The sequence below is a fragment of the Salvia hispanica genome, chromosome 1 (genome assembly GCF_029641045.1).
Source record: "Salvia hispanica isolate PSC_SH4W2 chromosome 1, Shi_PSC_v1, whole genome shotgun sequence".
Taxonomy (NCBI): domain Eukaryota; kingdom Viridiplantae; phylum Streptophyta; class Magnoliopsida; order Lamiales; family Lamiaceae; genus Salvia; species Salvia hispanica.
This window is the reverse complement of record NC_142692.1, coordinates 68,286,276-68,301,538: the sequence shown is the minus strand read 5'-3', so window position 1 is coordinate 68,301,538 and position 15,263 is coordinate 68,286,276. Positions and strand designations below refer to the sequence as shown.

Below are 15,263 nucleotides of genomic sequence, written 5' to 3'. Positions count from 1 at the left end.
TTTTTAATTATTTTGTAATTTGTAATAGTATTTCAGGTATTTTTAATGCATTTTAATATTGTGGAAATGTTTTTATTTAAATTGAATAATAGAATGGTGGGACCCTTGAGCTTGTCCTTAGCTAAGAGCACGGGTGTGGCTGTTGTTCTCTTAGCTAAAGACGAGTAAAAGTGGGTCCGGACCCATTTCCGTGCTGTTAGCTAAGATCACGGATGGGGATGTTCTTATTCCGTTTATTTCTTTTCTTTTCAAATTATTCTCTTAATAATAAAATGTTTTCTATAAAAAATAATATTATTTTTATTTTTTCATCTTTTTTATTTTATTCTCTCGTTATTAATATATAAAACAGCACTATATAAAGTTATATACCGACAAACAAATATTTTATTTTTAGTGAAATGATGGGAGTTTTGTATTTACACTGAAATATGGTATTTCTATTTTTGTTGTACATTGAATATTTTATGATGAGTTTATACAGTATTTGGTGTAGTATTCTATATGTTTTAGTAGAGTGACACATTTTATTTTTAGGTTGTTCAAATAAAAATACACATTTTTAAAAATAAATATAAAATCTTCTCTTTTTATTTATTTTTCTTATTGTCAAATAAGCAGCCTATGGCGTAAGGTGTTCACTAATTCAGTCACCAGCAATATTATGACCACAAGCTACCCCCTTTGTCTTGTTCACGAAGATGGCAGAATTGGGGCAGTGTTGTGGCAAATCATTTCCTTTCGAATGAACAGTCAGTTGTTTGGTTGCGGTGGGTTAAATAGGCGTATGACAAGGAGAGAAAACCATCCAAATATCACCACACTAGAGAGGATCTCTTCATTCATGGCAGACAACAGGTTTATGGATTACCTCCGCCTCCCTTCATTCATGAAGAAGTTCAATGAAAACCAAAGCATGAATGAGTTGGTAAAGATTGGTGTAGTTTTTTTTTTTTTTTGTCCTATTCTGGATTGTGTCGGTTTTAATTGATTGTTCACCATATTTGTAGCGCATTCCACCAGAATTTGTGTCTCTTCATGGAGCGGATCTCCCTTTCGACTGCCGTTTAGTCACAGCGCATGGAAGGAGTTGGCCAGTTCGTTTGTTGAAGATTGCGAGTTGTTGCCATTTCCATGCTGGATGGCCTGACTTCCGGATCATTCATAACATTGTGCACGACGATTGGCTTACGTTCACTATGGTTGACGCGGGCATATTCCATGTGAAGCGCTATAATCCAAGAACGGGATGCCCTGCACTCGGTGATTTTCAAGGTGCATCAAATACTAGTATGTTGTTTTGGTTGGACTGCTTAAATCTAAACTGCGTATATTCTGCTTTTTCCTTCATATTTGTAACTCGAATACTTGTCACCTTTTGTAGCAGTTAAAGCGAAATCATTCTTTTTAGTCATTCACGGTCGAATTAATTGCTCTTTACTTGCTGATTATTCACAAGATTGATTGAACCGACGAAACTATGCAATCCTCAATTGCAACTCTGTTCATTAGCTTACTAACTAATTGAATTCGACTAACTTCAGTATATCTTTTACACATGTACCTTCCGAGAAGCCACTGGATATGGAGACTCCGACCACAGTGATGCCCCCGATGTTGACACGGAGGACGACTATGTGCCCTCGGAAACAGAGGGGGGCGACTCATCGGATGATGACAACTATGCTCCAGACCCCGGGGTTGGAAATGATGATGCCTCTCCTACTTTCACCATTACACTGGACAGTTCGAACATCAACCGCTCTTTGGAGATTCCAATGGCTTTTTGGCGCCGCCACATTCGCATGAATGCCCTACAAGACCCGGTTTACTTCAATGTGAATGGTGACACTTGGTACATCATTCTCGACCACAGTGACACCAAGATCTGGGTGAAACGTGGTTGGAGACGTTTCAAATATGGTAACAATCTGGTGGTGGGTTCGCGCTGCCACTTCAAGCTCATTGATCGGAATGACGTCCAGTTTTATGTGTGGTTTGATCGCCCTTAAAAAATGCAGATTGTCTTGGTGGAATCATGGTAGTAATGTAGTTTAATGTGGTGTTTGTAATGTACGATGCAGCTTGTTGTTGGGTGAGTATAGTTCACCAAATTTTCTTGATCGGATTGGTATTATATTAGTTTCGTAGCTGCCTATGTATGTGCCTCTGTTTGTGATAGTTTTGCTTCAACAATCACTTACAGAATATTGGATATTATGCTACTGGTATGGACTATGTGGACTATGATATGTAATGTTTCTTATTTCCATAAAAGCTTGGTTATTTTATGTTTACTAATAGACTCCATAGATAATTAATTTTAAATAAAGACCAAATGATATACATACAATTGATGTGTTTGCAATATGTAGTTTAATGCCTAAAAAAAAGTAATTAGCTTTATGATATAGTGGGATGCATCAGGCGAAACTTTATGAGCAATTAAAATCAATAAAAAAGTAAGTTTCAGGAATTACTACAACAAATCGGAAGATGTTAAGAAGCATTGAGTCTCGATTACAAAACTTAAACTAATAAGGCAGTAATACATAAAAAAAATTATGCACCAGTACCCCAGCTTAACCACGATTTCGGTCGGCCCACATTGCCCTTGCTAGATCATCCCTTTTTTTTGTCCACGACGCCGATGGTTCCACGCTACTAATATTATCCCCGCCTAACAGTGGTTCGTTGTCACTTTCATCATCAATGTCCGCCTCATTATCCAACTCAGCCTCAACGGGATCAACCACCATTTGACTTCTTATGAAATTGTGTAGTAGAAAGCATGCGATTATCAGACCGGTTTGAACATTAATCGGGTAAAAGCTTGCTGATCGTAGGATACCCCACCTCATCTTCAGCACCGCGAATGATATTTCGATGACATTCCTTGCCTTGGAGTGTCTAAGATTGAACAGCTCTTCGGGTGTTTGGGGTGCTTGTCTTCCGACACCCCATTCCTTAAGATGGTAACGGACAGCTTTGTATGGTGTCAAGAAACCTTCGGCATTTGGGTATGCATTATCACAGAGGTAGTAGCATCCTGAAAAATGCAACAAATATTGATGCAGTAAGTCAAGGGAAATCATATTTAAGGGTAGTATGAAATGAGTCAACTTTGTAAACAAAACCTTTAGGCACTTTAAGACCTAAGGGTCTGGTAATAGCATCCCTTAAAATCCTTGAATCACCCGCTGATCCTTCCCATCCTGGAAGGAGGTAAATGAATCTGAGTTGTGGGTCACAAACGGCCAGTGTATTGGTGGTGGTGTGACCCTTTCGATTACGGTAACGGGGAACGTCAGCAATTGGCACACGAACATTGATATAAGTACCGTCTAAAGCGCCTAGACAACCCTGCGAATATAATACAAAATACAATCAAGCATTCTATCCAAGATTGATGTAAGCATTCCAATCTCATTGTACCTTGAACCAATTCCACCTGCGGTCAGAGCAAGCCTCATCTATTGGCTTGGGCTTCACCAAAAAAAGGCTATGCAGCGTGAGAATTCCATGGAGTACAGTGTGAATATATTTTGAAACAGTTTGAGATGATCGCATGAAATTGAATCCTACAATGCGGGATTTCTTGTGATGTGCTAGCACACACAAGAACATAGATACTTGTTCTTCCACAGTCACTAGTCTTTGATCAATTAAGCCTACCCGGTCACGGAGAATACGACAGAGACGCCCAAAGGTGTTCCTATCCATTCTTAAATTATCCACACAAGCTCTATCTGTTACACGCACAAGTCTATCCAAATAGCGTACATGAGCCGGGATAGAATCTAGAACCGCTGACTGACCTAGTCGATCCCAACGTTTACGCTTACGGTTTTGAGGGCAAATCATTGTGATCATAAAAGAGATAAGCAACAAGTTAATTTGGTAGTTCCTTATAATCTCCTCAAGCAAAATCATCACGGTGGTCAAGTCATTTTGAGGACATAGAGCCTGAACAAAGTTTCAAATTCAAACAAAGCACACTTCATTTCAAATTGAGTACAACACACTTCAATAAACATCAGAAGCAGAAAAACTAACTGGTGTGAAGCTAAATCACACCAGATTCACAGAAGCTAAATTGCACCATCAGTGAAGCTAAAATTGAACATGTTGATTCAGCCTATTGTAAGAATTGGTGTGGAAACAAAATGTAGACCAACTGAAAAACCCATACTCTTGACATCAACCAAGGCAAATAAACAAAGTTACAAATTTTATTTGAAAACACCAAAAAGTAGTCCATTTGAGAAATTGGAACTATGCGTACAGATAAAAAATTCAACCAAGAACAGTTAGAATAAGTCAAAAAAATTGGAAAATAACAAGGTTACGAATTCAATTTTAGAACATAACCCAAAACACAGCAATGATAGTCGGCAATTGCAATTGTTCAAAACTTATGCAATTTCCGTTTTTATATTCAATCAACATCTGGTACCTTGTACCAATTTGGCGTACCTTCCGCAAATTCTCTTCGTTAGCCATTGCAATGGATAAATAGTGCAATTACCTATGAAGCCGCTGCGAAAATCTAGTTGTGTATGCCATCAAACAAAGTAATAATTCAGAGGTAATTATGAAATTCATCAAAAAATGAAACAATGTAAAGGACTTACAGGCCCCAATCGGCGAATTGATGCGGAGATGACCACAAATCGCCGTCGTCAAAATTTTGCCGGCATACAAATCCTCCTTTGTGGCGAAAAATAATTCCAACCAATTTGAATTTATGAGAGAGGGAGGGGTTTTTTAGATAATCATTGATACTCACACAATCTGAATATATCGCATAGAAGTTTATCGGAGCCGAAACCTCTGTTACGCTTATGCAAAATACCCAGACTGGTATCTTAATTTCTTTCGGGTCGGTGGTTGTATACCGGATCCTTGTATAAGACTATCAGGGCAATCAAAGAATACATAAGCCCAGATAGGAGGGCTTATCTGACCCTATCAGGGCAGTCAAACACACCCTAAAAGGATAGTCATAGAGTATAGTATATCAATATCTCTTGTGGGGTATACATGTCAGTTGCGTACCGGAATTTTATTTTGTTATATATATTCGGTAATCGGTATGACATAGAAAATTGGTGTATGTATATACCAGTATCGTAATATGGTGAAAATGTGATGAATTTTCAATATATCATGATTATATGTATACCAAAATCTTTTGATACAATATCATATCCTATCAAAAATTCAAAATTTTGTTATTTTTCAGTGTAATAGGTGTACGATATTTTGGTGCATTTTCTAACTCATCCGAATTTCGATGTTCTTGATATTTTATGATTATTATAATAATAATGCAAAAACTATAATATTAAGACTGGAGTGACAGATACACATTTACTCCATTAGTTACTATAGTTAGTGGGCCTTGAGATGGCTTGTGACCTGTCAAATCGGGTATCCGCGGATACCCGATCTGAATCCGATCTCAAATTTCTCAAAATCCAATACTCGATATCCGATCCGATTTTGATTTTGGGTACCTGGATACCCGACTCGGGTATCCAATCCCGAACAATCGGGTATCCAGTCCCGATTTCAATTTCAACTTTGATTTTTTTCTAATTATTAACTACTCCAGTTTGTATTCGTTACATCTAGCCATACATGCAAATAATTCGAACTCCCACAAAATCTACATCCAATCCCCACTTATTAATAAAGATGTAGAGATTTAACCCCAAAGTAAACTTAATCAAGAATTCCACAAATCAATAAGCTTTCCCATCGCAGCAACAGACGAGCCTCCCTCCGCCATAGGCGGCGGCGGGAGGCGCAGGCAGGCGAGAGAGTAGAAGATCAGGTGAGGGAGGCATGTTGCTGTCTGCTGCAGTAACTCATTAAAAGCCTTAATATTTTAATTACTTAAGCTTTTAAATATTAAAATTAATATGAGAAGTTAGAGATTAGAATATGAACGGTTGGGTAATTGGGTATTTGGGTTTGTAAAAAATCAGCCTAATTAGAATTAATACACTATTTTATTAATTTTTAAAAAAAATCGGATAATTCGGGTATAACTCGATACCCAAAAATCCAAATTTCGATCAATACCCGATCCTGATCCGAAACCCGAAAAATAGGGTTTCGGGTATCCAATTACCCGACTGTTTCGGGTTTAGATATCGGATATCCAATACCCGCTATCTATTTTGACAGGCCTACTTGTGATAACACAAAGTTATTGCACTATTACTGGGCTACTTGTGATTACACAAAGTTATTGCACTATTACTGGGCTCATTTTATAATATGGGCCTACAGTAATTACTCCATACTTAAGATTGTTTCAATGTTGTTTAAGAAGTACACATTTTGATAATTTGATTTCTTTATCTCTATGATTATTATATTAACCCAAAATTTTGAAACAGCTGATTCAATTTATAACACATCAATTATTTAATTTAATTTAATTTGATTTGATTTTATTTTTCTTGTACAAGATATATTTTACACACTTTTCTATTGAATTTCTAAAAAGAATCGGAAGGTTGAAGCCCAACTTTAATGCAACACTTCTATTTTGACCGAAGTCGCCGATATAATACTAGTGTTTTGATCCAAATTACACGGTTTTAGTCCCAAGGAAGATGACCCATTTTTTGGGCGGCACAAGAATTTATGCAACATTATTTTGTGTGTGAAGTGGAGAGAGTAAAGTAAAAAAGAAAGAATAAATTTAACACTACAAAAAAACTCCCTATTGTGACAGAATTATCTATCACTAATCAGCAAAATTTCTTCTCTAAACACGATCATGACAGAATTATCTGTCACTAATCAGCAAAATTTCTTCTCTAAACACGATCATTGACAGATTAAGTACCGACGGATCCGTCTACAAAATTTAAGTGACGGATTTGTCCGTCACCAAAGTTACTAACCCACTTAATGACGAAAAAGTAGGCGGTTGCCATGGTATGTTCATATTAGTGACGGACTTATCTGTTACTAATTAGTGACTGAAGAATTTCAGTCATTTATCCGTCACTAGTTCTTGAGGCTGTCGGCTGCCGTTACTGTTTCGTCACTAATTAGCGTTTTATTTTGTAGTGAGAGAAATGTATTTCTATTTTTAGTAATGTGTTTTTTTGATTGAGACAAGCCAAAAAGGAAAGTAGGTCATAATATGTGGGATGGAGGGAGTATTTTTTTAATAGTGCATAATCTAAATAATCTATAATATAAAGTATAATTCTTTTCTTTGTTCTTCATCTTAGAATTTTCAAGATTCTATGGAATCGGAATGCGATTTTTGTCGGTAAAACTTATGCATGTAGCAAAGAAAAGTACCTAGTTCTCTTCTTTTTCCCTGTTCCTTGTTTTGTTTTTATTTTTCAATAAGACTTGTTTATGTAGTTTGTCTAAAACGTCCGATTAAAGCAAAAATAAGAATATAGTACAATATATTATAAGGGATACATAAAGCAAGACAAGAATATATGACTCAGTTTGACTGCTTTTATTATATTCTTTGCTCTTTCTCCAAGTTTGCATGATTCTATTATTACTCAATGTATGAATAGGAGCAATATCCTTCTATGCGAGAAGTGACAAGAAGAGGAAAAAAAAAAAATTGTTAAGAGTGAAAAAAAAAGAAAAATGGAGCATGAGAGTTTTCTTCATATGTGTCATGAACACCCGCTGAGTCGGATCCCGGATTCGGCTGATAGAATTAATTACAGCTCATACTGTTATGGTTGTTGGAGATACATTTTACCAGGAGATGCAGCTTATGGATGCAGCCACCGCAGCCGCGGGTGTGAATTTCGTTGTTTGTTACACAAAGAATGCATGGAAATGCCGCGGGAAATTATGCATCCTATCCATCCTTCACACCCTCTCACACTCCATGAATCAGGCTATTTTTATGGATTAAAAAAATGTGCAGTTTGTGAAGTGGATGTGCGTGGGTTAAGCTACAGATGTAGCCATAGGGGCTGTGATGGAGTGTGGATACACTTGGGATGCGCGGGGGTTCTTACTAATAAGCAGCCGGCTATGGCCCATCCCAGCCACCCTCAACATGAGCTACACTTTTCCAAGAAGACGAGGTGGTGCCCATTCCCATGTGATGCATGCGGTGCCACTGAGAAAGGGGACTCCTACACCTGCTCCCTTTGTGACTACTGGATACACGCGAGATGTGCACTCCTTCCTGAGTCTAAGGACTTCCCTCATCATCACCACCCTCTCTCCCTCGCCTTTTATCTTCCCCCTGAGTACATCCGATATGAATTTGATTGTGCTATATGCAACACAACTTTGCCATTGCGACGTTGGGTCTATCATTGCCACCTCTGCAGATATGTCGTCCATCTCAACTGCGCCACCTCCACGTAATATTTCTAACTTGCACCTTGCAACTTTATTTTTTTTTACCTCATATTACTATTCACTCATACCATTTTTGATCAGATATCAAAACATATATGTTTAGATTTTGGGTCATAAATATTTATCAACTGTTTTTGTTGATTTTCTCCAGATTCGATAATGACAATGAAAATGCAAATACAATTGATGATGAGAAAGAGGCTACCAAGTTTCCAATGGCAGTAGAAGACATGTATGTGGAGATGATCAAACCCTTCATTAAGCGACACAAAGGGCAAATTCTGATCCCTCATCATGATCATGATCATGACAATCACAACATTGGTGGCAAGTACAGCTTCTCCAATCACCCTCATCTACTAACTTTTACTACATTTTCAACTTTATCGTCTTCCTCATCATCGTCGTCCTATGAGCACTACAAAAAAGACGATGAAGAAGAAGACGATGTAGATGATTTTGACAGATGGGGATTAATATGTGATGGGTGCACACTGCCTATACGTGCAAAGAAGCAAACAGATGATGATGATTATGAGAATGAGAATGGTTACATGAGTTGTGACGAATGCAAATACTTTCTCCACTTGTCATGCTTCAACTTACCACTTGAGATCCCCTCTCTTCCAATTCATCCTCTTCAAGATCACAACCTAAGGCTTCAAAATGTTGATGGCAAGCTAACAGGTTGGATACAATGTAATATTTGTTATGGTTATGCTAATGGGCTCTATTACGCTTGTACCTACAACAGGTGCTTGTTCGAAATAGACCTCAAGTGTGCTTCTTTGCCCAACACCATAAAACATGCGGCTCACCCACGACATAATTATCTCAGGCTAGTCACCGGTAAATATGGGTCTGGTTTCTGTGTTAACTGTTATACTTTTACACATACACAAGTAGGACAATACAGATGCAATAGCTGTAGAGTCACTGTATGTGGTGAATGTGTAATGCTACCAGCAAGAAATGAGCATAGATTGGAGAACCATCAGTTGCCGTTGACATATGATGCCCGGTTTAACCGTCCCGGTGAGTTCTACTGCAGCAACTGCGAGAAACAAATGGACCCCAGGAGCTGGATATATCATTGCCGAGACTGCGATCAATCCTTTCACCCCAAATGCTTTCCTGCTGCGTCGGGTGAATACAGGAACATCAAATTTGGGACACAACAATATGTGTTTTCCAAAATTCATGATCCTCACCACTCGCTTAGATTTCAAATCATTTCCAAGAAAAAGAGATGTGATCTATGTCATGCTGACAGGTATGATGAGCCTGGATTTCAATGTGTGTCGTGCAACTTTGTCGTGTGTAAAGACTGCGGTTTGAAACACGCACATGGATGATTGATGAGGCCAATTGATTCACATGTACACGTAGATTGTACTGTATTTATGTTTTAAGCTAATTGTATGTTGTTCTCGTATCTTTTGTATTTGATTATTCTTGTGTATGAAAGTTTGAAGTGTTTAATAGTTATTGTTGGAAAGTTTTGGTAATAAAAAATGGATAACGCGATTCGTCTTGCCATTATTCTGTTTCCAAATATTTATTTTTTTGTATAAATAAAAAGACATATGCTAATCGACTTCAGGAGTAGATATGATAGGTCGATGTATCTGGATATTATTCAGATACATAGGTGCAGGGGTGTGATCAATTGCTAACTTTCTTAAGTTGCTAACACGATGACATTAAAATGTCAACACATTATTTTGTTGAACTTCATTATAATGTGTTGATAAACCGTGTTGACACTTTAATAGGAGTACACTATATTGACGAGTTAGCAGAGTTAGCAACTTAAATAGTTAGCAATATAACGGACCCATGGTTGCATATACATAATTGAGACAATTTTAACTAAAATTTACTACCAAACTATATAAACATATTTTAATTTAGAGTAGTGATGAATAAACATAATTGTATATTCATAATTGAGACAATTTTAACATTTTTCAAAAATGAAGGGATTTGCATTTTACTTGATTTCCATCCACACTAATTAAGGATGAGATAATGATTGCCCATTCGTCAATATAAACTAAGCTATCCTATAAATTAATTATTACTACACTATTATGTCATTGTGTAATTTTAATTTCTTCAAGGATAATGAATAATCTTTTCCTATATTTTTATATATAGAAATAATTATTATGACTGATCATTTATATTTATATTACATGATAATTTTGTTAGTATGTCTTGAATTTGTATAGGATTATGTTTCCAAATTGGGATATGATTATGTTTCCTAGGCTCAGTCGGTTTGCCTCATGTGTGCCTATTTACATGGGAGTAGGGCACATTATTCTGTGATCTGAAATCAGTCAGGTCCAGTCTGTAGCCATAATCTGAAAATATTTTGATAATGTATAGTATTTTTTATTTAATGTAATTTGGTAATGCAGTCATCAATTAAATTATTAAAACATCAGTGCTAAAACAAAAATTCTAATATGATTTCAAGTTTGCATAGTATCTTTTTTTTTTTGGTAGAAATTGCATAGTATTCTATCTTTTAGTTACCGTGTTATTCATTCTTTGCTCATATTTCAAGTTTGCATAGTATCTTTTCTTGAGTTTCCAAAGAATAAGAATATGATTTTGTTAGTAAAGTTTATATGTATTGAATATCAAGATATCGATGAGAAATTAAGACTTCTTTATTAGTCGTGGAAAAACTTGAATCAAATTTTAAAACTTATATACCCAAGAAAAGTATCTACTTCTCTTCATTTTTGCCTTTAATCATTTTCAACATCTTCTTTGTGCATATCACTTTTGTTTAATTGTGTTTGATAATGCAATCATCAGTTCAATTATTGAAACGTCAATTTAAAACAAAATTAAGAATATACCATATTTTTAGGAACACATTAATCAAGGTTAGATTGTGTAAGTCAATTTGATAAACTTGGTAGTATAATTTACTTTATGGAAGTACTCATTCTTTGCTCGCTCTCCATGTTTGCATACTTCTAGTACAAATTTGACACATTTTTTTTTTTTTTCATTTTCTCTTCTAATTGATAGAATTTTCTTTTAATTTCTTTCTTTTGTAGAGCATCTTTAGTTATAATCTTTGAAAAGCAATAAAAGTAGATGTCGTGTGCAATAAGAATTTTGATTTTTTTTTCCTTTTGTCTTTTACAATAGGCCCACATTAATTACTACACATTCAAGATAGACAAAAAATTGTTTAATTACATTTCGATATTGTGAATTTCTTTATCTTGATATGATTGTCTATCCTATCTAAGCATATGATTAATTGATTATCTGTCCTGTCTAATCATAAATTGAAAATGAATCTTCACCTACGTTTAATCAGTCATGATTTGTATATTGTTACAATTGCTAACTCATTATTTAACTGCTAACTATAACTAATTTAAGACTATAGGATTTTAGAAAACGTGTGGTCTACAATTTGCCACGTGTAATTTTTGTTTTTATTAATTAAATAGAAAAAGATAAAAAAAAACTCCAAATTAGGGTTTTGGATGAAAATGTCAATATAGTATTCCGAAAATATCAACTCAATGCTTTGAGAGTGTTAACACAATGCTTTAAGAATGTTAACCCATTGCTTATATTGACATTCTACATGTATTATATTGACATATTTTATATTGTATATTGGCATTTCTGGTTGTACGAAAAAATTAAAAAAATTTGAAATTTTTTCAAATTTTGACGTCGGAACATATGCATGTATGATGTCGTTGGAATCCTTATGAAATTATCTTTAATTTGATATATGTTATATAAATTTAAAGTTTTGGGATTTCTTTTAAAAGTTAGTTGTAACTAAACATGTAGTTAATTGACATTAATACCCCTATTGATATTTTTTGAAATTAATCCGATAACCTTATTAATGTTTTTCGTTGATCGTATTGACATTTAGGGATTAATGATCTAAGCCCTTAATTTGAATATCTAATGACTATTATTTATTTGTAGTTAGCAATATAACACTCCCTATCGTGGATATCCATACTAGTACATTAAGTTCTTTATAATACCATACTTCCACGTTAAGTTGATTGTTTGATAATTAAGGAAAACAAATCTCCATAAATAATAACAGAACGCGAGTCATAGCATAACTATCGATTTTGTGCTCTCCCATTTTTATCTTTTTCGTTTTTTTTTTCAATTAATTTATTTAATTTCAATTGGCTTACATATTAAGCATCAGATCACTATCTAAGTAATGAATGGATTCAGTTTATTTATTTATTTATTTATTATTAACAGTTTTTCAGCTTATCTATAGTGAAATCTTTTGATGCAATATCATATAGTTTTAAACATTTTAAATTATGATAAGCATCGATAACTATCTAATTAATGAATGGATTCAGTTTTTTTATTTATTTATTATTAACAGTTTTTCAGCTTATCTATAGTGAAATCTTTTGATGCAATATCATATAGTTTTAAACATTTTAAATTATGATAAGCATCAGATCACTATCTAATTAATGAATGGATTCAGTTTTTTTATTTATTTATTATTAACAGTTTTTCAGCTTATCTATAGTGAAATCTTTTGATGCAATATCATATAGTTTTAAACATTTTAAATTATGATATTCTTTGGTATCGTAAGTGTACCGTATTTTGATGCATTTTCAACACTTCTTGATATTGTGTGATTATTATTATAAGTGTAGAGTACTTAAAAACAATGCCTTGGAAGTTAGCAACATATTCATATGCAGGAGATAGATTCAGAGATATCCATACATTTATTAGTTATGGGAAGTGTTATATTGCTATCTCAATGCTTAATTGCTAACTACAACTCAATAATAGCCATTAGATATTCAAATTAAAGGCCTAGATCATCAACCACGAAATGTCAATACGATCAACAAAAAACGTCAATAAGGCTATAGGATTGATTCCAATAAAAATCAATAGGGGTATTAATGTCAAGTTAGTTATTAACTAACTTTTAAAAGAAATTCCAAACTTTAAATTCATATAACATATATCAAATTAAAGATGATTTTTTAAGGATTCCAACGATATACTACATGCATATGTTCCGACGTCAAAATTTGAAAATAATTTGAATTTTTTATTTTTGAATTTTCGTATTTTTTACGAACATATTTATGTCAATACACCTTACATAATATGTCAATATTATGCTTGTAAAATGTCAATATGAAATTGTGTTGACATTATTATGTCTTCGTGTTGATGTATTTCATACACTGTATTGACATTGTATTTCTAAACCCTAAATTTGATAGTTGCTATTATCTTTTTAATATTAAAAAATGAAAAACGAAATTAGATTTCTAAAATCTTATGGTCTTAAATTAGTTATAGTTAGCAACTAAGGGATGGGCTAGCAATTGATCACTACCCTATTAGTTATAGTTATACATTTATTAGTTACTCCCCTATTAGTTATAGTTATACATTTATTAGTTACTATAGTTAGTGGGCCTTGAGATAGTGTAGTGATAACACAAAGTTACTGCAACTCATTTTATAATATGGGCTTACATTAGTTACTCAACTGTTAAATATTGTTTCAAGTAACATTTTGATGTTTTGATTTCTTTATCTCAATGATATTATGTTAACCCTAACTTGATATAGCTGATTCGATTTATAACACGTTCAATATATTTAATTTGAAATTTGATTGATTTTATATAATCCATGAAATATTTTATGCACCTTTTTTTTCCCTTTGAATTGCCAAAATGGAAGCTTGAAGCCCAGCTTTAATGCATGTTGGGTTACATATTCATCCTACTACGTCGGATAAGTGAGGAAAGTTGGAAGCTATATATTCCATTCGTCCTTAAAAGATAGACTAGTTTTGTATTTTAGGGATGCTATTTTGTGCCCAAATCAAAATATGAAAAGTTTTTAACCGATTACACACTGTTAATAATGTGAACCCCGTAATCCATTAACGCTATTTCCACTACATTTTCCCACTCTCTTACTTTTCTCATCTCTCTCTTACTTTATGATAATTGCACATTAAAACTCGTGTCATTTACAATTTTGTCATTTTTAAGAACGAATGGAAGTGTTGTTCAACTTCAATTAGTTTAAGGCCTTTGAGAGCGGTCCAAAAATAAATCCGTGTAGGCGGGTCCGACCCCAAGTGATATCAGGGGCCATGGTGGTTGGGCCGGGCCCTAGATGACCAGGGGCTCGGGCCTGGATGACCTATGTTCGAGTTGGGTCCATGATGACTCAAGTTCAATGTGTTGATTGTGTTACTTTGTTTTTAATAGCATTGTATTAATTTTTTTTTTTAAATCAATTCTATCTTAAGTGATATCATTTCATGACTAATATATTCCTACTACATAATTTGGGATATTGCTTTCACACTATTTTTTTAAGGAAAAAGAGAGCGGTTCATCAGATTAATAATGACAAAAAATAATTAACACACTATAGAATAAAATCACTAAATTATAAATAACTACTAAGTAATATATTCCTTTTTAATTATTTTCATTTAATTAATTTATAATTTAATTTCTAGTTTTTCTTATCCATACTATTATTTTCCTTTTCTATTAATTTTTTCAAAACAAATTATCATGGTATACAAATATAAATAATCAGTTATAAAAAAATTATTTTCATATATAAAAATATAAGAAAATATTAATCATTATCCTTTTAGATATTAGAATTGCATAATGACATAATATAGTAATAGCGATTAATTTATAGGAATGCTTATTTTTTTAATTAAAGAATGAGTAATCATGTTCTCTACAGAACTTGAGTAAAATGCAAATTAGTTTAGCTCATAAACTGTCCAACAATAACTATTAATCACTTCAAACTTTTATACACAAGTGAATCAAATA

General features: G+C 33.9%; 2 protein-coding genes across 2 annotated transcripts; both read left to right on the top strand.

The window, feature by feature from the left end:
* The first annotated feature begins 862 nt into the window (after positions 1–862).
* LOC148934480 (uncharacterized) lies at positions 863–2,012 on the top strand. The gene is made up of 3 exons (XM_089062314.1): positions 863–928; positions 1,011–1,275; positions 1,573–2,012. Exons 1-3 carry the CDS (start codon positions 863–865, stop codon positions 2,010–2,012), a joined length of 771 nt encoding a protein of 256 aa, XP_088918440.1.
* A 5,592-nt stretch (positions 2,013–7,604) lies between these two features.
* Positions 7,605–9,895, top strand: LOC125185249 (uncharacterized). Its single transcript, XM_048081752.2, has 2 exons — positions 7,605–8,378; positions 8,528–9,895. The coding sequence occupies exons 1-2, from the start codon at positions 7,642–7,644 to the stop codon at positions 9,729–9,731; spliced, it is 1,941 nt and encodes a 646-aa protein (XP_047937709.2). The 5' UTR covers positions 7,605–7,641; the 3' UTR covers positions 9,732–9,895.
* The last annotated feature ends 5,368 nt before the right edge of the window (positions 9,896–15,263 follow it).